This window comes from Cyrtonyx montezumae, unplaced genomic scaffold (assembly GCF_038088225.1).
Source record: "Cyrtonyx montezumae isolate F1298 unplaced genomic scaffold, pur_monq_1.0 scaffold_25, whole genome shotgun sequence".
In the NCBI taxonomy this organism is placed as follows: domain Eukaryota; kingdom Metazoa; phylum Chordata; class Aves; order Galliformes; family Odontophoridae; genus Cyrtonyx; species Cyrtonyx montezumae.
Genome location: NW_027071992.1, coordinates 11083976 through 11105171, shown reverse-complemented (window position 1 = coordinate 11105171; position 21196 = coordinate 11083976). Strand labels below are relative to the sequence as shown.

Below are 21196 nucleotides of genomic sequence, written 5' to 3'. Positions count from 1 at the left end.
AGCAGATCCTCCTGAAGGCCTTGCTGAGGCACATGGAAAATAAAGACAAGGCCGTTGGTGGTAACCAACATGGCTTCACCAAGGGCAAGTCATGCTTGACAAATTTTGTGGCCTTTTATGGTGGTGTTATAGCGTCAGTGGATAAAGTAAGAGCAACTAATATCAACCGCCTGGACTTGTGCAAAGCATTTGACACTGGCCTGCACAACATCCTGGTTGCCAAATTGGAGAGAAATGGATTTGATGGATGGATCACCCACTGGATAAGGAATTGGATGGATGGTCACATTCAGAGAGTTGCAGCCAATGGCTCAATGTCCAAGCAACCTGTATAGAGGGAAGTATCTCTTCCCATAGCAGGGGGCTTGAGATTAGATGATCTTAAAAGTCCCTTTCAACCCAAACCATTCTATGGTTCTATGATTCTATACCTAACCAAAGTGCACGGTATATGAGATTGATTACACAGGCTTCTTGTAATATCAGTGGAGAGTGTGACATAAACCTTCTGCTGCTAATTTTCTGTATTTCTCTGATCAGGTAGAATATGGGCTTAAAAACTGAATCTAGGTAATTAATTATATCTGTACTGTTCCAATGTTAAGAGCTTAGCTACATCATTCATTCTCATTATAGACGATTTTTAATACAATAAATAGAAAACAGTAGAGTGTCATTTCTGAATGTAGATTCAAAAGTAGAAAATGGGGAAATGTCTAGAACACAGAGGGTTACAGCTAGATTTGACTTATTAAACTGCCTGTTTGAGACTGACAGCTACAGCAGCTTACAGAAAGCACTGCTCTCCAATGATAGCTTTGAATTGAAACAGCAGAGAAAATGAGAGCTTTTAGAGTGTCCCCAGTAGTCACTGCACACTATCAGTACAGCAGAGATCAGGTTCAGGGTGGACTACCACTAGAGTGCACAAACAACTGTGCTCCTGAACAACAGCTGCTGTAGCAGTGGATCCAGAGGCAGAAATAAGGGTGACGGATACGACTACCAGTGGAACCACTCCCAACTGCGTAACAGGCTTCAATACCTTTATACTATGCCTTAATACCACCAGTAAGATACCCTTGCCTTAGACAAAAGGGGTAAGATCAGATACAGTCGTATCATTCTGGATCCCCAAGAGTTTTTAAGCAACTATATACAAGCCAAGTATTCTTCAACAGGAACAAGTCTGTGCATTCAGTGCGGAAGGCTTTTGTGTCATATCTACTTCACCAGCTGCCAAATAAAAGTCAAGTAGCTCTTAAGCACTAGGCTGATAATGAAACTGCTCTCAGCATAAGCAAACTGCAGTAATTCTTAAAGGGCAAATGAAGTGCTTTGTGGCAGAACAGAAATGGAGCTACTGTTGAGTTTGGCTGCCTTTTTCAGTTCCAAACTAAGAACAGACTGTAGCCTAGCAGTACGTTTCTGCGTTTGTTCATCTGATGAGGTCAGTCAGTTGAAATTAATTTTTATTACTCTATATCAAATAAGAGGAAATGGGAATCATTAAGATACCTTTTCTAATCAATTCCTTCAACACACCTAGCTTCCCAGAGGATAAACTACCCTCTGCTGGAATAACAGGGAACTTACAGGCAAGAAAACATTTCCTTTTTAGCTTGGCACAGAGCTTCTTGAAAGCATTCTGTTCCAAACTAGGCTGTCTGATGCTGCAGGCTTACTAAAGATCGGTTTTACTCCAATAATTCTGCAGCTAGTGACATCTTATATAACAGACTCACTTCATACATGAATCATTCTCACAATACTAACCTTTCTTAGATAAGCATAAACAGTTTTTTTTCTAAGAAACAAGCTGCTGATTTTCATAGTATCCAGTAGCTTGTTGATTTCTATTATCTTTTTTAGTCCTGGAATCTTTCAGAATTCAAAGCTCAGTGTTGATCATGCAAGATTTGATTACAAACAGGAGTTACATATTTCACAAAAAACTCCTGAATAACTGTAATAGCAAGCACTTAAAAAAAATGTTTTCCAAAGAGTCCAGCCACAGTGTTTATAAGGAAATAAGTTATTGCATAACACCAGTTATTGTTAATTCACAAGGTCTGATCCAAAGGTAATGCCTCCCATTCTACTGAGCTGTCCCACAATGCTGAAGGCAGATACCAGCGGTATGGCAGTAGAGGTTGAACCTTTCCACCAACATCATGTTACATTTTGTTGCTGCATGACAGATGACAGCAGAGGGGCACTCTGATGAAATGGAACCTAACATAGAAGCGTGGAGGAAGGAAAGGTGTGTCATGGAATTCCTCCAAATGGAAAAAATGGCGAACAATGACATTCACTGATGCCTCATGAAAGTTGATGGAGACCAAAGAGTGGATGTGAGCACAGTGAGGCAGTAAGTGTTGTTTTAGCAGTAGCAATAGTGACATGAAAGACAAGCTATGTTGCACATGGCAGTGCAGATTTTAATGAGAGCAGAATGCAGGCTCTTCACTGCAGGTGAAAATGCAAAGTTAATGGTAGAAAATACTCAGAAAAATACCATTTTGTAACTGAGAATTTGCTATGAAATAGTGTTATTGTACTCTTTGTATTTGTTGTAGTTTCCATGGAAGTAAAGAAGAGGGATTCATTTTCAATTGACTGTGTATCTTGAAAACTAGAAATACTTTCAAGCCCAGTCCCCAGTAGGCAGGATGGTACAAGAATAAACTTTACTAAATTTTTGAGCTGATCATGACTCCTGTCTAGATTCAAATCACATGCTAAGCCAGATGTCACGCTGCAGACTCTACCTTTTTTCAAAAGATGACCCAGATATCCTCTCAGAAGCAAGCATGTCACATTGAGACTACTGGAAATCTTCTTGAATTACTTGATCAGGACAGAAACAGAGAATTCAGTTGTACAGGGGTAACATTTTTCCAAAGAAACTTAGTTTTATTTTCCAAACAGATACTGAAAAACATCAAAGTCAAGTAGGAAAACAAGGAATGGAATGGTACAGTCATATTGCGAACTAAGCCACATCCCCTACTGTTAACCTAGCTATAAAAATCTCAGATCTGCTGATTTCATGAAGTCATATACAGTTTTTAACACTTGATGCAAGTTTCAACTTTCAAACATTAACAGTCTCAGTTCTTTCTTCAAAACTACAGAATATGACTGCTAACAGACTCTTGGGTTCTGTTATCACACATAAAGGAAAGAAAAAAGAAATGGAAAAAGGCTGCCAATTGGTTGAAACTTCTAGCACACAAACATCATCACAGAATTACAATAAGGATCCTCAGAAAGGAACTTCACTCTTCAAATCTCTCATGAAAATCTGAATAACTAGGCAGCAGTAGGACCTGTTAGATAAAGACTCAGTGTGCACTGCTTGAGTTGTTTGCTTCCACCATGGCCATCAACTGCCATACTCAATAAAATGAATAGTCCCCTGCTGGAATACAATAATAATGATTGCTAATGATAATTAAAAAATCTAACATATGTCCTAAAAAGGCATGTCTTTGTTTTAATGAAGGTGCAACCATCTGTGCCCCAAAGGCATTCAATTTTTAACATTTTTGTCTAAATAGGGTCTGAAACATCTGTCTATTTCTGACGACACAGACACACACACAACCTGTACTATTTGTAACTCATCAGGTAAGATCTGAAGTAGCCACAGATACTTTACAGGGCTGTAAAATAAGAACATACGTTAAAAGCTAAGTATTTGCCTGCTTTTATGAACTCCTCTTTCATGCTGTTTGCATCTGAAAAACAGGTAAACTCTGTTCACCTTAAAAAAATAATAAAATAAAAATAATAAAGCAGTGCATGGATATAAGCAACAGGTGAGGAAGAATTTATATAGTTCCAAAGAAATTAGTTGAAAACTAAGCAAAAACTAGAAGCATTTTTACTCATAAATCAGATAATTTCATAACTGTTAACATAGACCTATGTTCCACCAAAGTGACAAACGTTATTACAGAGGAAAAAGTCATTTGATGTACCATATAGATTAATTTAAGCAAGGGAAAAAAAAAGAAAACCAAACGAACAAAAGAGTAAAACTTCAGTAGCATGATTGACTAATATGGAACACATGAGTGTGCACTAAATTACAGAGCTGTATCCTGTGGGAGTGCAGAGGTGTCTCGCATGCCTCCTCACCATCAGCTCCTCTCGCAGTGGCAGTGTGTGGCTCCCGTGGGCAGTCACATATAGAGGAAGAAGACAATGGTGGGGAGTGCTCTCACTGAGCTGGGATACTCTTCCCTCCCCAGAGCATTTCCCCAGAAAGGAAAGCCTCCATGCATCAAGCTGTTTTATGAAGCACAAAGGAAATGTAGTACTACTAATGGAAGTACTATCATTCCTAGTCAGACTAGTAGTAACCGGATCCCTTAAAAGAAATCTAATACCAGTTTATTTGTGCAGCCAATACATCTAAATCTAATACTGGTTTACTTGTAGTTGTAAATCTAATACTGCACTATCCATGATGATGCTATGTAAAAATCCACAGGCACAAAAATATGATGTGTTCTAAAATACAGAAACTTGTATTTACTTACAATGCTATTTCCATTGCAATTCTATTACAAAATCTGCTACTTCTTTTTAAGTATTTATTCATCTTACTCCTTGTGTATTTTTTTATTTCCTATTGATTCACTGAACTTTCGGTTCAGTCTATTTCTACTGCCTATTAATAATAATTTTATTTTGGCATCCAGGCAAAGTTCAGTAACAGCTCTTCTAATGTTGTTGACTTCTACCTTAAAAAAACAAAACAAAACAAACAAACAAAAAAACCTTTATAAACCTTTATTCTGCCAGAAGTGTGATAACTGAATAAAAATTAAGCAAAAAACAAAACAAAACAAAACAAAAAAAGCAAGAGTGAAAATCTCCCACCAAAGGAAAAAGTTTGAGAAACTGGTAAGTGATTCAAGAACATTATTGAACATAAGGTATTTAATGGGTGTTTAGCATGCAAATCATCTATCAGGCCTGACATATATGCCAAGAACTCAGGACAAAGTTTCCAAAATTGGCTCCAATTCCATTTCTACCACTCAACTTACGAAGCGGGTGAAAACACACTTCTGTTGGAACTCATAACAGCACCCTCAGGAAAGATGCCACCATACATGAGCTTTCAGATCTCAAAACTACAGATATCTCCACATACTAGAGGCCTCTGCATAGGTTAATTGTCTGCAGTTTGACACTTCTGAGCAATGTTGGTCATGTTTTGGTACCATCAGCTGGCTAAAGAGCTTTGGAAAGGTCATCACGTGGCAGCTGAAACATTCTGAATAACTAGGAGCCTCCTACCACACCACAGAAAAGTCAAGTACACTAATTTCAATCTGATTTAAGTTTCACCAAGCTAGAAATACAGCCACAACTTATTAAACAACTCAACAAATCAGAACATAGTAGTTCACTCAAGTATTTGAATACTGATGTTCTAAAAATTTTTAAAGCATTAAAATCAGGAAAAATAAATAAATAAATAAGGCAAAGCATTCTTTTGCTTGAGCCGAAGGATATCACAAAGCATACCTGGCCTGATTTAAATACTACAGTCACACAGGAAAGCAAAAACATTTATAAATGAACTGTTGCACTGGTTAGTAAGTCATGTGTTTTAAAAGTTGTGTTTATTATGTGACAATCATGGCATTGTCTGTGCTAGTAAACACCAAAGTATTGTAAATCACCTACACTTAAAACAGTTTACATGCATTTCATAAAGCAGCAACCACTTTTTCTCATCTACTAATTTTTAAGAGGCAGTTTTATTCCACATGTGATTATCACTTAGAAGCTGCTTTTTTTAATTGGTATTTTGACTTGCCACATACGTGGTTTTCTGAGAGAAGCAGTTTGGTGGTTACTGAGTGCTACACTGTGTAACCCTACTGCTGCGACAGTACTTCTACTCACCTTGCAAGTGCAACTTCTTCGTTTTTTCAATTTCTCGTTCGGTATCTTCTTTCCTCTGAAGTCTTTCATGTGATTACAGTTTTCACCCTGCCTAGGATCCCAACATGGCAGAATCATTAATTCAAAGGGAAACTCCCAAAACTTAGTACATGTTTCTAGTAATTCAGGAATGTTTACACAATGGATAGATACAGTAAGATCACATGTAACATGTCCCACAATACTGTGACTGATTTTTACCACATTCTCTAAAACTAGCAGTATTTCAAAAACCTGGCCTTCCTACTCTTGCACTCAGAAGTACATTTCTGCTGTTTCTTCACTGGTTTCCCTGATTTCCCTGCATTTTTAATTAGCTCTTTAGATGTAATTCACTGTAAGGCAGACCTGATAGAACAAAAAAAGGCATTCATTCCTCCATATACATGCCCACACACTCACCCACTTGAGCACCCTCTAATTGTGTAGATGGGGACTTCTGAAGACACAGACACACACACAACCTGTACTAAAGAGTTAACATAATTCACAAGGTCATGTCTGCAGATAAGCAAAAAGTCAAAGGAGAAGCTGGAACACAGAAACACAGGTGATTTCCTCTGCCCTTAGTCATTAAAAACCTTTGCACTCCTTCAGGGAAGCCAGCCGATTCTTCTCCCATGCTGCTGTGCTTGTGTAAACTTAGTGCCACACTATAGACTCTGGAACCTGAAAACTTAAGTGTCAGTTTATGAAGGAAGGACAAAGAAGGAAATGAGTCCAGTTGGTTGGTCACACAGCTTGAATTCACAGCTTGCAGTACACTGGGGCATTGGAACACCAGACCAAGTGCTCTTTCCCTGCAACACATGGAAAACTATTTAATAGATAAACGAAAAACAACCTCTGTGCAGTGCTTTCCTTTGGAAGTATTTTGGGCTGCTTATAATTTCTCTCTGACAATTAGGCAAGCTTAATTGAGCAACCTCTCCTCCCACATGCAGCTCTATGCTTATGACAGAATTTTCCAATTTGGAAAAGCCTGAACAGCTGTCATACCAGCCAAACAAATAACGTCCTATTTATTATCTCAGCACAGACCAACACCACTAATACAGCCTATTTGTTGTTTTAAAAGCACTTTTCCTAAGAATGAACTTTATTTCCAAAGCAGCAAGACAACAAAACTACAAAAGTGAATGACAAGACCATAAAAATTGAATTTCTCTTCACGTCTTTTCATGCAACATTGAAAACCAATATAATTTACCCTCTTCCCTTCAGTACACAGCCTCACATATTTTGCTCTGACGGTACTTTTGTTATAATGTTTACTGTCACAGGTTGAAAAAGAAAAGGGAGGTGAAGGATAGTGAAGACAGAAAAGGCTGAGGCTTTTATAACACTTTCTGCTTGTACATCAGATAAGAGGTTCTTATACGGACATAAATTTCATGCTCCAGGGTACAGGCTTTTATCATTTGCAGCAGTAAGAGAAAGGACACAGGGTCAGGTGGGCTCCAGGTGTTGGAGGCGGTGTAATGCTCTGATGACCACATTCTGGACCTGACATTACAGCATCCTCCCTAGGAGGAACACCGTGCAGATATGTGTCTGCCACAGTGCAAGATTTTGTTGACAGTTCTGCTCCAGGGACTCCGCAAACATCACTCCTCGTGTGAATGCCATCACGCAGGCACCGGATGTAGCAGCTTTTGCTCCTCCATCAGCCGGCTGGAGGACGAACAATGATAAGGGGGCTTTGTTGGCTGGTATAATTCTATTGCTAAGTCTGCAGGTAGTCAAGCTAAAAAAAAAAAAAAATGTTTTTCACAATGTACAAGCAAGTTCCATGCACATACACACACCCTTCTGAGTTTAGTAACGCAATTAACACAGCTCTGAAGCCAGCTGTAAGCAACACTTCGACGGCAGGCCGTGCGAAGAGGTGATGTCTGGCAGCAGGAGACACCAGACACCAGCGCGCTCTGATGCAAGAGCGCCCGCTGCGCGTTTGCTCTGCGGCATGCGGTATGGTCCGGCTCTACCTGCGCTTATCGCCTCGGTATCTCGCCCAGCTGCCAGCCCTGGGACACAGCTTCGCCCGGGGGATGCTGCGAGAAGCCCTCGCCGCCACCGACTGCGAGCCGGGCAGGTGCCTCCCGCCCCTCCCGCGCCCCACGCTCCCTACCGCCGCCCACCCGCCCTCAGCGCTCCGCCTCGCCCCGCCGCCAGCCCGGGGCGGAGGTGTCCGCGCCCGGCCCCGCGTAACCTGCCCTTCGCGGCGCGGCCAATAGGGCGAGAGGGCGGGGAGGAGCGGCGCCGACCGCCCCAGCCGCCTCCGCCTTCCGCGGCGAAACTCGGCGGGAGCGCCGCGGGGAGTTAGACGGCGCCCGCGCCCCGCACCGCAGCGCAGCAGCGGCGGCGGGACGGAGGGAGAGAGGGACGGGTTGAGCGGCGCGCACCGCGCTCCGGACCTTCTCGCACCGCCCCCGCCGGCGCCTGGAGCCGCCCCGTCCCGCGGCCGCGCTGAGCCCTCCGCGCCGTCCCTGAGACACGGACGGGTGCCGCGCTCCGCGGGGCTTCGCGCTCGGCCCAGCCGCGCTGCCCCGGGCCCCTCCGACGCGGAGTGGGGACAAGCGGAGCTCGGCTCTCCTGGCTCTGCTCTTCTGCTCTTCTCTTAGAACTTCTTTATATTTTTTTTTTTGTTTTTTTTTTGTTTGTTTTTTTTTTTTTTAACTAAGCCACGCGACTTTCTTTTCTCTTTTCTCATTCGATTTTTTATTTTCAGGCTAGGCTGTTCCCTCCACAGTTCTGCCCTTGTTCCCTCTTTCTGCACCCCTCTTGCCTCCCCACAACACCTCGACAGCACACAGGCACCATGTCCTTCAACCTCACTATCATGCCACCTGCCAATGGCACTGCCAATGGGACTGCCAGCGCAGCCGAGGGCAGCAGGCCCGCCACCATCCCCACTGTCATGTTCATCTTCGGCGTGGTGGGCAACCTCATCGCTATCGTGGTGCTGTGCAAGTCCAGGAAGGAGCAGAAGGAGACCACCTTCTACACGCTGGTCTGCGGGCTAGCGGTCACCGACCTGCTGGGGACCTGCCTGGTGAGTCCAGTCACTATCGCCACTTACCTGCAGAATCGCTGGCCAGGAGGACCAGCGCTGTGTGAGTACAGCTCCTTCATCCTCCTCTTCTTTGGACTCTCTGGCCTCAGCATTATCTGTGCCATGTCTATAGAAAGGTACCTGGCCATCAACCATGCCTATTTCTACAACCATTATGTAGATAAGAAGCTGGCAGGGCTCACACTCTTTGCCATCTATGCTTCCAACGTTCTGTTCTGTGCCCTCCCCAGCATGGGGCTCGGCAAATCAACCTTGCAGTACCCTGACACCTGGTGTTTCATAGACTGGCGAGCAAAGAAGGCCACTCACGCGGCATATTCGTACATGTATGCTGGCTTCAGCTCCTTCCTGATCATGGTCACAGTGATCTGCAATATCCTGGTCTGCGTGGCCCTCATTCGCATGCACCGTCAGTTCATGCGGCGCACATCGCTGGGGACAGATACCACCTCCAGCCGCTTATCTGACTTTCGCAGACGCCGGAGCTTCCGACGGATGGCCGGAGCAGAGATCCAGATGGTTATTCTGCTCATTGCCACTTCCCTGGTGGTGCTCATCTGCTCCATTCCTCTGGTGGTGAGTAACATTGTGCAACCCTTCTTCTTTCCATCATGCACATTGCTGAGTCTGTTCTCTTCTGCTACTGTAGGTCAGAATCGTGTTTAGATGGTGCTGCAGGCGCTCAGAATAAGCTCAGTGCAGTTTGCATGCATGCATGGTGATAGAAAGCTGTGCTGGTTTATATTTACAAGAAAAGAACCCACGCTTACACCAAGCCCTAGGCTCCTTTGATTGGTTGAAATGCTGTGCCAAAAATTCTTAACAAATTTTCCACTGTTTAACTGGAATCAACACAGTGAAAATTTCACTGGGAGGCGAGGGCACTTGAAAGTTCACTTTCAAAATTAGTTTGTGATGAGTGAGGTTTGAGGCTGGCCTGCTCTTCAGGATGCCTGCTGTGTTTCTAAAATGCGTGTCATTGCTGAAGGGTACAGCAGCCCTTAGTATGCGGAAGGAGGTGAGCATTCTGTTCACATGGCACCAGCAAGGTGCAGGACGCTTCACACTCAAACCCAGAGCTGAGCTTCTCATACTGAAGGACACGCTGGGGAAGATCCCACAGTTTCACTCCTTCAGCAGCTCCCCGCTGCAGGAGGGCTGGAAGCAGCAGCGTCAGTTGTTGCGGTCATTTTTAGTTGAGTGAGAGCTGGAGGAACCTGGCCCACATGGAGCTAGAGAAATCCCAGAGTGCCAGACAACATTACCACTAACTATTTGCTAATTTTCTGCAACAGCTGGTACAATTACTGCCATTGACTTGAACACGTGGCTCCTACTTTCCTCTGTTCCTCCACCTTATCTCCAAGGAAGGAAAAAAAACCCTCCAGCTTGAGGCTCAGTTCTTGCGTGCCATCCACCGTAATACAACTTGGCGAACTTCTCTCCCCTCCTGGCTCAGAAATGTTAAACAAACTGCTGGCTTGCCGTACTTGCCACCTTCCGAAACACAGTTTAGGGAGCCAAGCAGTTGTTGTTAGACATAAAGCGGTGTTGGAAGATGGATTGCTTTGAGGGAATTTAGTGTAGATAGGAGCTATTCCAGTGTCTGTGTCACAAAGGGATTGCGATGTGTGTATTGTGTGGCCATCAGGGGATGTGAAACAGCCAAGCCGCAGCACAGTAAGGAAGCTGAGAGAAGTACATCTGCAGAGAACTCCAAGAGAGGTCAGTGAGTCCCTGTTCAGAGGAGGGTGTAGTCGCAGGGGTCAGGCCAGTTTTGCCACATTACTGAGATAAACAGGAGCCAGTGGAGTGTGGCTGTGCTGGAGCACCAGCAGCTGTCGTCCAGCACTGTCTCCCCTCCTGCAGCAATGTCATTTCACATCGTGCTGTGGCATAGCTGAGTGCTTTGCCGTTTGTTTGCTGCTTGTCAGGAAAGGAAATGGAAACGTGCTGCTCAAGCTGTGCATGGGCTGTCTACGAGGCACGCGTGTGCTCGATCGAGGAACCGCGCGCAGCTGTTACGCAGTACAGCAGCAGAAACCTCCTCATGGCTAAGCTGACTTGCAACACTGGGGGAATCGGGTCACAGGGTGCCAAGCCCAGCAGTAGGGCTTTAGAAAAAAAGCCGAAACCTTGTCCTTTGGAGGAAAAGCTGGAGAAAGGCTGAGGATGCGAAGTGACACATTATGTTAGGAGCTAAGAGTCTTGCAGAATGTACAAAAAAAAAAAAAAAAAAAAGGGGGGAAAGAGGGAGGGACTACCAGAAAGGAAACTAGATTGTTGACAGTTAAAATTAATGATCCTGGGTGGGGCAAGAGATTTGTTATTTAAACAGTGGCTGTTGAAAACCTTACATGCGGCAGAAGGTATGTGAAGGTGCAGGTGACCAAGTTCTGCACTCTCTCAGACCTTGATTCTGCTGCTTACAAAGGCATGGTTGCCTTGAGAGAGTTCACATGCAGTTGTTCTTCTCAGCTAAAGCAGCAGGCTTCTGTGTGTTTAAAGTGAGGTAAAAAAATGTCATTTAACTGTTTCCATATTTCACTCTGATGCGTGATGAGGAAAAGAAAAAAGGATGTTTTGATTTACAGCACTTGCAGATGCATCATTACAGAATCCAGTACAGTTAAATTGCTTCATTATAAGGGTAGCTTTTGTCAGCCTCCTGCTGAGGGAATATACTGTAGCCATTTATGCTTTGTTACACCATGATGATGCCCCTGGAGCCATTCAAGGCTGGATGGGGCTCCAAGCAGCCTGATCGAGCTGTAGGTGTTCACTGCAGAGCAGTTGGACCTTTATGGGTCCCTTCCAGATCAGGCAGTTCTACAATTTAATGTACTGCTGTGCATGTGTATTAAGCCCTCTGCTTATAGACAGAGGTTAAGCATTCCAAGATAAACTCAGCAGTGACACCTTCATGTTATACATCCATAGAGAAAGCCACAGGCGGAGACAGGAAAATCACTAACATATACGTACGTTTTTATGACTCAGAGGAGTTCCCTGGAATAAATGTGGGGAGCCCACACCGCAGAGGAGACTGCAAGGCTCGCTCGTCGCACAGAGCCTGGCAGACACCAGGAGCATGCGAGTAGTAAGGTGGTGGTGGCATGATTCAGATGCACAAAGCTGGCTCAGAGGGTACTCTGTGACTGAGATTTTCTGACGGGCTGATTTCCTACTGATGATTTCAGCTGAATAAACTACCACTGAAGTCAAAGCAGAGAAAGTTATGAGTGAGAGACAAACTTCTAGCATTTCACAGTGAATGCTTTCACAATACAATAAATTAGGAGGCGGTGGGAGTCCAGCGAGCTGTCTTTGTCAGAGTTTTAACAAAAATTTTCACATTTTAAAATAATAAATTGCCCTGAACTACTAAGAAAAGCCTTGTCTTGATTTAAGAAGTGTTTAAAGAGCAGCAAGCTGAGTCACAGAGAACAGCCGTTCTCAGTAATGACGCTGCAAGTGCTCAGCTTACAAATAGGGTTGTTCAGCATTTTAATGATTTATTCATAAAATCAGCAAAATCTTACAGTGACGTGCTGTGGAAAAGTTATTGAGGATTATGCAAAGCACTGAATGAGCGTAGAAACAAAGGCGGATCAGACTTAGCGAGGGAAGAAGACAACAGAAGAGCAAAAAAAGTGTTAGCTGTAATAACCTTTTGATACAACCTGATGTGTTCTCAGTGTGCAGTGTGGTTGGAAAGGATGAAAAAAAGCCTTGACAGGAGTTTTAAGAGTGAAACTAGAGAAAAGTGCATCAGTTGTGTGCTGCCTCTTGCCTGCACTTCACGTTGCTTTTTTTTCATATTTTAAAGATGTGTGAGTTTATAGAACATAGAATTAAGTATAGTTAAATGTAGTGAATGAGCCATGGTGGTGCTTTATCAGGAATAAGTTGCTGCCCAGTTCCTAACAATGGTTTTCAAGAGTAAGTGGGCACACACTGCTTGTAGTACAGTCACTCCAGTGGTCTGCCAGACGCTCTTAGGTTTATAGATACATGATCCTTTTTCTTATCCTGACCTCTGCATGCTGTTGAGTTGCACTGAAAGTGAAAATAAAATACTGTGCTCCAGGATGCGTGTGTGGTTGATGAGATGAAATAGTCAAGGGTTTCTTACATAATATTTAGTTGAGGTAAAAGTTCAGGTTTCTGTCTGGTTTGATTTAAGTGGCCCAAAGCTGCAGCCAGCAGCAAGGTGCAGACACAGCTACTGAGCAGCGGGGCCATCTCTTATAGCAGACACGAAGTCCTTGAAAGGTAAATGGTGCTGGCTTGTAGAGCTGAAAAACTTGTTTCCTGCTTGGTACCATTTTAAATTTATCCTATCAGTTTGTGGGACATTTTATGAGGGGAGGTTATTGCTTCAGTTACTCCATGATGCTAACTATACAAATGGCTTTATAGTACTTCACAGAAACAGAAATCATTATTTGTGTAGGCATTCAGTGGAAAAAAGAAAATCAGCAAACCATGCATTACTGTGATCCTACCCACTAACTGTTGCTTCAGCATAAGCTCAACACATTGTGGAGCAAAGTTCTGCTTAACCTCTCCTGTGAAGAGAGGCTGAAGGAAGCAGCTGGGTTAGTTCAGCCTGGAGAAGACAAGGCTCTGGGTACACCTCACTGCAGCCTTCCAATACCTGGAGGGACTGATAAACAGAAGGGAGGGTGGCCTTTTACACAGACAGATAGTGACAAAGTGGAACGGTGTCAAACCGAGAGTGGAGATTGAGGTTAGTTGTTAGGAAGAAATTCTTTACTCAGTGGGCAGTGATGCGCTGTCACTGCTGCCCAGAGAGCTGTGGTGCCCCATCCCTGGAGGTGCTCAAGGCTGGGTTGGATGGGGCCTGGGCAGCCTGAGCTGGTGGGAGCACAGCCCGTGGCAGGGGCAGGAGCCAGGTGGTCCTTGAGCTCCCTTCCAAACCATTCTGTGATTCTAAGATTAAAAAAAAAAAACATATGCAAACAAGCCACAAATACTTTCAAAATATGTTGCCTGAATTCTGTGGCTACAGATGTAACTCATAAGTCTCATTCTTTCAAGATTTGAATTGTTCCTATTTGCTTTTTTCTTAAATTAGGATTTCAAATCGGAGAAATTCAAGCATCAGATAATGTAACGTAGCAACTACTTTCTGAGTGCTTATTTAGAGTATGCAAGGCGATGCCCCTTGTCATGCTGCAACCTGTAACAGAAGACTTTGTAGCCAGGAGAGGATACATCTCCTCTGTTAGGGTGGGTGTTTCACGGGGATGTAAAAAAATGGTAACGCTAACATTCCACCACAGATTTGATTTTTACAATATTGTGAGTAATAAGCAACCCAGGCAATAGCGCTGAGTTGGTGAACGATTTTGACTTTTTGGGGGGATTCTGTGATAAGATGTGGGGCAGTTCAAAGTTTTCATTAAATGGGTTCATTTTAGGAGTCTCTGGCCTGCATGTCACGTATCTGTCAATAAGACAAGTAACATAAAGCAAGCTGTACAAATTTTCTTTTTAGCTGCGGTGTCAGCACTTAAGAAGATATTTTTGCCTGATCTCTCCCAGGCAGAGAATGGTGAATCGAATGTTTCAGTTTCAGCTGGTGCTTATCAGAAGAACAATCCCACTATTAAATCGCTGGTGTGTAACTATAGCCCTCAGTTAAAAGGAAAAAAAAAAAGATAAAAATGTCAGGCCTGCAGAGCTGGTCTGCGTGCTGCCTTCAGATGTGCGTCCTGGCTCTGAGGTGTGAAAGAAATTCTCATAGGAACGGCCAAGCCTATTTGAAGAACGGAGTCCAGCCGCTGCCACAGTCGCTTCGACTTAATTTCCAGCCCCTCCGCGGTGCCTGCTGCTTTGCAGGTCCCGAGCTCGCGTCTCTGAGTGCAGCAGCGGAGCCCCGGAACGGGTCGGGCTGCCGGCTTACTGCCCGGCCGGCCCAGCGCCTGCCCTGGGGCTGCGCTGCCACCTGGCGGTGCGCGGCGGGACGGCCTCTGTGGGGACGGGGACAGCTGCTCATCAGTGATGGGTGTCAGTGAGAGAGGCGGCAGGTTGGAGGCAGTGTAAATACTGAAACAACTCGTGGCCACTGAAGCCTAATCAAAGTGAGGTGGAGGCGGGCCTCCAGTGTAACCAGCTGTAGGACTGGTGGGGGGAACGGCTTCAAGTTGCACCAGGGGAGATTCAGGTTGAATGGCAAAAAATACTTCTCCGAGAGAATGGTCCAGTGCTGGGATGGGCTGCCCAGGCACTTGGTGGGGACACTGTTCAAGAAACATTTGGATCTTGTCTCGATGGACATGGTTTAGCAGGAGGTACTGGTGGCAAGTGGATGGTTGGACTGGGTTAGGGTTAGGCTTAGAGTTAGAGGTCTTTTCCAACCTCGGTGATTCCATCATTCAGTGTAAAGTAAAGCCACAGCAATGGATATTGCTATGTGTGTAGAAATACTCTTTGATGTGCATCAGTTGTACCTGTGGCTTAATGGAGAATAAGGTATTTGTCAAACAGCCACCTGCAGTGTTGGGAAGAACTAGGGAGGATCACTATATTGCTACATATATGTAGTGATATATATATATATATATATCCTAGGGGACCACTATATATAAATAAACTATTTTTCCATATTTTGAATTTCCTGCGGAATGGCTTTGTTACTGATAAACCTGGATGGAAGTGCTGAGGAAGTAAATACAGATGATCATCTGCTTCACGTTCACTGATCTGAGATCCTGTGCGTAGCACTGTTGCCGAAGGACTCTGCATTGCTTTAAACATACTTTGCCAGTAGCTCTGGGGCACGCTCAAGCTCTAAATCCTGACAAGCAGAATACCACCGCATTGTTCTGCTGCAGGAAACTTTCTCCAAAAGGACTGTGATGTTTTTCATTTTTTTAGACTTGGATAGCTTCACAAGCACAACTTCTATTATTGAGAGGGCTTCTCCAGCTTGGCAGCAGTTTTTGCCCATGCTTGTCCCCCTCCTTGTCTGTAAGCTCATAGCTAGGCCTGACTTATTTCAGGAGTCAAGGTGGAGGTTTCAAAACACCCATAATTTTGTTACTGGATTTTCACTTTATCACGTAAGAAGAGAATTAAGGGATTTTTTAAAGAACACAGCATCTTCCATTGTCAGTTATTTTCAGTGCCTTTCATAGAATTACAGAATTTCCTAGGCCTTTCTAGAACTCTATCTAGTCTTGCTAAAATGAAGAATAGCTGTTTGAGACATAACTCAGTCATATGATGTCATGCTCCTTGGGAACACTGAAAACATAACAATTGATATTGAAGAACTGGACTGTGCCCCACAGCAGCACTTACAGAAGTGGCCCCAAAACAAGGGTAGGGACTATAGTACTGATTTTCTCTTGGATTCCAAGGAAGAGCCTGAAGGAGGCATTTCTATGTAGAGGATGGGATCTTAAGTAGTCTTAAATTTGGAGCAGATAAACTGGACGTGCTAATTCAATAGTTATCTAGCAGCTGCTTCAGAATCTCAAATTCTTAACTACTCCACATGTATTTTTATACCTTGCTAAACCAAGTCATACAGGTGAGCAGTGTACTCCAGTCCAGTGCTGTAATCATCTAATCACACTGACCTAATAAAAAATCTTCTACCTGAAAGACCTTTATTTTCATTTTTTTTTTTTCCCAAAACATGTTCCAACAAATAAGCAACTGACATTATACAAACAATTTCAGTAAGGACAGGTGCCAGCCGGAAGTATTTCTAAACTAGGCAATCAACAGCTCTGGGCTTGTTTCTGGAGAATAATATACTTGGATTATAATCCGAGTTTCAGATTCTTTCTAAACACACAATTATTACATCTTTGCCGGAGGAAACACTTGGCCACATCCCCTCAATGGACTCTGGTGTCTTTGCAAATGGCATAAGGCCTGAGATACAGAAAGGAAGCAGGATATAGGCATAAATCCTTGTTCCTGGGTTATTTCAAGGAAGGTCATTAACAAGGTAGTTGTAAAAGCAGCATCCAAAAATCAAAGATTCAAGGATTAGTTATGAAAAGTTAAGAAAACATCACTCCTTTCCTACCTACACACAGAAGATCAGTTTACAGCAGATTCATCTCTGATTTTTTGCAGTTTTCAAAAACAAATTCACAGTTGTCAATCTCAGCTGCCTTCCTTTGGCAGCGTCTTCTCTTGTATCTTGCAATTGCAAATTGAGATCTGTGTTTTGATATATAATCTTTGATTTATTGATACAGTTGTAAAATTCTGCCTTCTTCCTTCTCCTACCATTTCGATAGGTCCGTGTCTTTGTCAATCAGCTTTACCAGCCTGACTCAGTGAGGGATGTAAGGCAAAACCCTGACCTGCAAGCCATCCGCATCGCTTCAGTGAACCCCATTTTGGACCCTTGGGTCTACATCCTCCTCCGCAAGACTGTGCTCAGCAAAGCCATCGAGAAGATCAAATGCCTCTTCTGCCAAATTGGAGGAGCTCGGAGGCAGCACTCGGGGAGCAACTTCAATTGCGTGGATGGTCGCAGGACCTCTTCTGCCGTGTCAAGTCAGTCACCCTCCTTCATCTCCCGTGAGCTGAGGGAGATCAGCAGCACCTCCCAGACACTGCTCTACACCCCGGAGTTAAGTGAGAGCAGTGTTGGTGGTCGTGTGCTGCTTCCAGGCCCCAGCGCAAGTTTGGCTCAGTCTGACACTACGTCCGTAAGGACACTGCGCAGCTCAGAGACCTCAGACTCCTCGCAGGGGCAGGACTCAGAGAGTGTCCTCCTGGTCAATGAAATCAGGTCTGGTGCTGGGGCCTGTTCTACGTCCAAGGGCAGCCCCCTCCAGGTCACCTTCCCCACTGAGACATTAAACTTATCAGAGAAGTGTATATAGCAACAAAAGGCATCAACCCTGGTGATCTTTCCTGGTACGTTGGAAAACTGGTGCAATAGATAGGCATTCTACCTATTCAAGTGGAAAGGGGATTAACTGTGCTCCAAAGGGCTATTTTTCTCTTGCCATGTGATGGGTACGTTTCTTTTAGACTACTGAGGACTGTGTGGAACAGACGCTGCATTTTGTGCTGCCATCAGAAGTTGTACAAGACTGGTCTGATGAGACTGGAAACACAAACGTGTCTTGTTCTGGGACACAAGAGAGCTACTAGGGCTCTCAAACAAGAAAGATCCATCACATTATTTTCCTCTTTTTTCCAGTCTTTCTTGCTGTCTTTGTTTTTTTTTTCATTTCTTTCTTTTTCTTTCCAAATCTGGTTGAACTGTGTTTTCCTGTGGCTGCTCAGCTGTCAAGAAGCTAAGGTTCTGGTACTAGAGCAGAATGTGAGGCAACTACTAGGAACTGGACAGAGCTACTCTGACAGCTGCCTGCAGTAGGATTTCAAAGTGTCTCACTAAAGCATGAAAATGTGAATTTTTAATGTTGTGTATATATCAGGTTTGAAAATATTTAAAATTCTATTCTTCTCTATGAGAAGGGTTCTTGTTAATACCAGGTATATAGAAATGATTGCCAGCCTTCTCTTCCCCCAGTATTTCCTGCTGATAAGACATTCTTCATTTAGATTTGTTGTCCGTGCTAGATTCACGGTTGATAAGATAATTCTTTAGCTGAGAATACATAAACACTTTGAGTGAAATGGAAACGTATTTACTATTGAGAAAAAAGGAAACACATCTTCAGTTAAGAATATTCCTTTTCAGTGTATGTACAAGCCAGATTTTATTTACGTGCTGATAATGTTTCCGTGTATAAACACATCTGCTCCTCGCTGAGTACTTCGGCCCACATTCTGCACACACTTAGGCACACACTTAACAATGCCCATCAGAGTAGCCCTTCTGCTGCCAGGGAGACTCCTCGTGTGTAAAGTTAAGGACATATAGAAGTGCTTTAATATCAGGGCCTACAACTTTCAACCCCTGGTTAATAGTCTTAATATTCACTTTAGTTAAAGCATCACTGATGTAATAAAGGTATTTTTTCATAACATTTATCATTTTACTTTGAATAGTAAATATAATTTTATGACTGTAATCTGATATTCCACCACATAAACGTACAAAACCATGAAAGCAGATTCTTCATTTAAAAGTATAAGTCATCTAGAACCACCTCTTGGTTTTGCACCCCTTGTACATTATTTGTTCCTAGAGTTTTAATGGAAAAGACATCACCAAGGACAGCTGTTAACCAGTGACAAAAGGACCTACTGGTGTTTTATTTTGTGAGGTTAGATCTTGTTCCAGAAATACTGTTTACTAAAATAATTCTGTACAGATATTTGGGGATGTTTGTCTAATACTAAGCATGTTATGCTGCTTAAAGTGTTCTTTTGTGAAATGCTTTATTGTAATGAAAATCTTGAGCCTTACGTTGATGATATGTTTAAGCAGTTGTACTGACCAAAATGATTTTGGAGATCACAATTAAATGGAAATGTTCTGCTTGAGCTCAAAAGCTTCTGAGTCCGCCATTCAATGCCAACTCCCCATTTCAACAAACCACCCCTCTGAAAAACCTTGTGCTGAGCTGCTCCCAAAACTTACTTGGTTCTGGAAGTTTCCAGACCTCCACAGAACAATCACCATCAGCAAGAAGGAGCCATCTTAGAAAACATCCAATAGAACTGACACACAGCCATGAAAATTTCTCTTATAACTACAAAAAAACTCAATGAAACCTCAGCCTGCCTATTTTCCTCTAACAGAGGAGCAGTAGAGCTTGTTTGTGTGTAGGAAGTATTCTGCACCAATATTGCAGCAGAAGCCACTGCTGCACTGATTGGAGAGCAGTGCTACTGAAGTTCCTGCAGATGGGTATCTGCCTGAATTCTTTGCAATTAGTTCAGTTAGCCATGGCCTGCTGCTTACCAGTGACCTCACTGTGCTCCCTAAGACAGGGAACAGTACCTGACAGACTGTAGTTTTTAAATGAGCATTACTGATGGAAAATAGTTTGTTTTGATAGACTTCCAAACAAGAATAGAGCACTGTGAGAGGCTTTCTAGCTTCCCTTTGCAAAAATGAAAAGTAAGCCTTCCTTCTTTCCACAGGATTGCTGGTGTATCAGTGCTGGACAGGACTCACAAGCCCACAACATCAGCACTATTCTTAGGAATGAACAAGAATCTCCCAGTCAAGTCACGTTAATGGAAAACGTATAAATTCACAGTTCAAAAGTATCTTATTCCAAAATTTTATCTCTGTAACTCCATCCTGTTTCCACCCCATCACCCCCAGTCCCACACCCTTAGGATTGTCAGTCTGCCTCTGCTCACACAGCCTCACTGCAGCTTCACCAAACCTTACACCCCACACCTGTACCTTTCCCCAAGTTCCAGAGCTAAACTCAGTTTATGTCCCTGTCCTGTGGCATGGTGTGAACAATCTCAGTAGGAGAGAGTCAGTATTGGTAGGAGACAGTGGTTTCTATGAAGATTTGAAAATTAATTTGGACCTGTAATCAGTACGTTGGCATTACAGTTGGGTCTAGGTTTAAGGTGGTCTGAAAGATCTTGTTATAAACCAAGCTTATACATCTCTATGTCTGCTCAGCCTAATATAAATCAGTGCTATAGGTGCAATGACAAAGCGATAACCTTATCAGTGTAACCCATTATCTTCAAATGGCACCAGTTGTCTTGATCAAGAAGTCTTCTACACAACTTTTCAGCCGATATTCTTCTGCAAACCTGCAAATCTGATTTACTTAAAGCTGTAAATTAATCTACCTTAGATTACCTTAGAATTACAAACTACTGTCTAACAAACCTTTCCACTGCTCAGCCCTGTTACAGACCTGTCTGCTTTATCAGATAAGAAAATAAAACCAAGTCAGAATCCCAAGCTTATTGAACTTCGGTACAAAACTCACTCCCTTCCTTCAGTCTTTGACCATTTACCCCTACCTACAGTAAACCTGCATAGCCCAAGCCCATATGCTCCTGCTTTCCTGAATCCCAGTCCTGTGTAAGTTCACAGCTATTATATGTTCTAGAAATAAAACTCAGCACTCACTTTTACCTTCTTCCCATTATTTTTACCATCTGGGGGACACCAAATGCTACCTTTCTCATTTTGATCCCAAACATAAACAGTTATTCAAGGAAGTTTAAGGGATGAGAAGACCAGAGTTCGCTTTT

The 21196-nt window shown here is 43.3% G+C and overlaps 1 protein-coding gene across 1 annotated transcript; it reads left to right on the top strand.

Moving 5' to 3' along the window:
• Nucleotides 1-8590: 8590 nt before the first annotated feature.
• PTGER4 (prostaglandin E receptor 4) lies at nucleotides 8591-19499 on the top strand. The gene is made up of 2 exons (XM_065739947.1): nucleotides 8591-9622; nucleotides 17335-19499. The coding sequence occupies exons 1-2, from the start codon at nucleotides 8792-8794 to the stop codon at nucleotides 17926-17928; spliced, it is 1425 nt and encodes a 474-aa protein (XP_065596019.1). The 5' UTR covers nucleotides 8591-8791; the 3' UTR covers nucleotides 17929-19499.
• Nucleotides 19500-21196: the final 1697 nt, after the last annotated feature.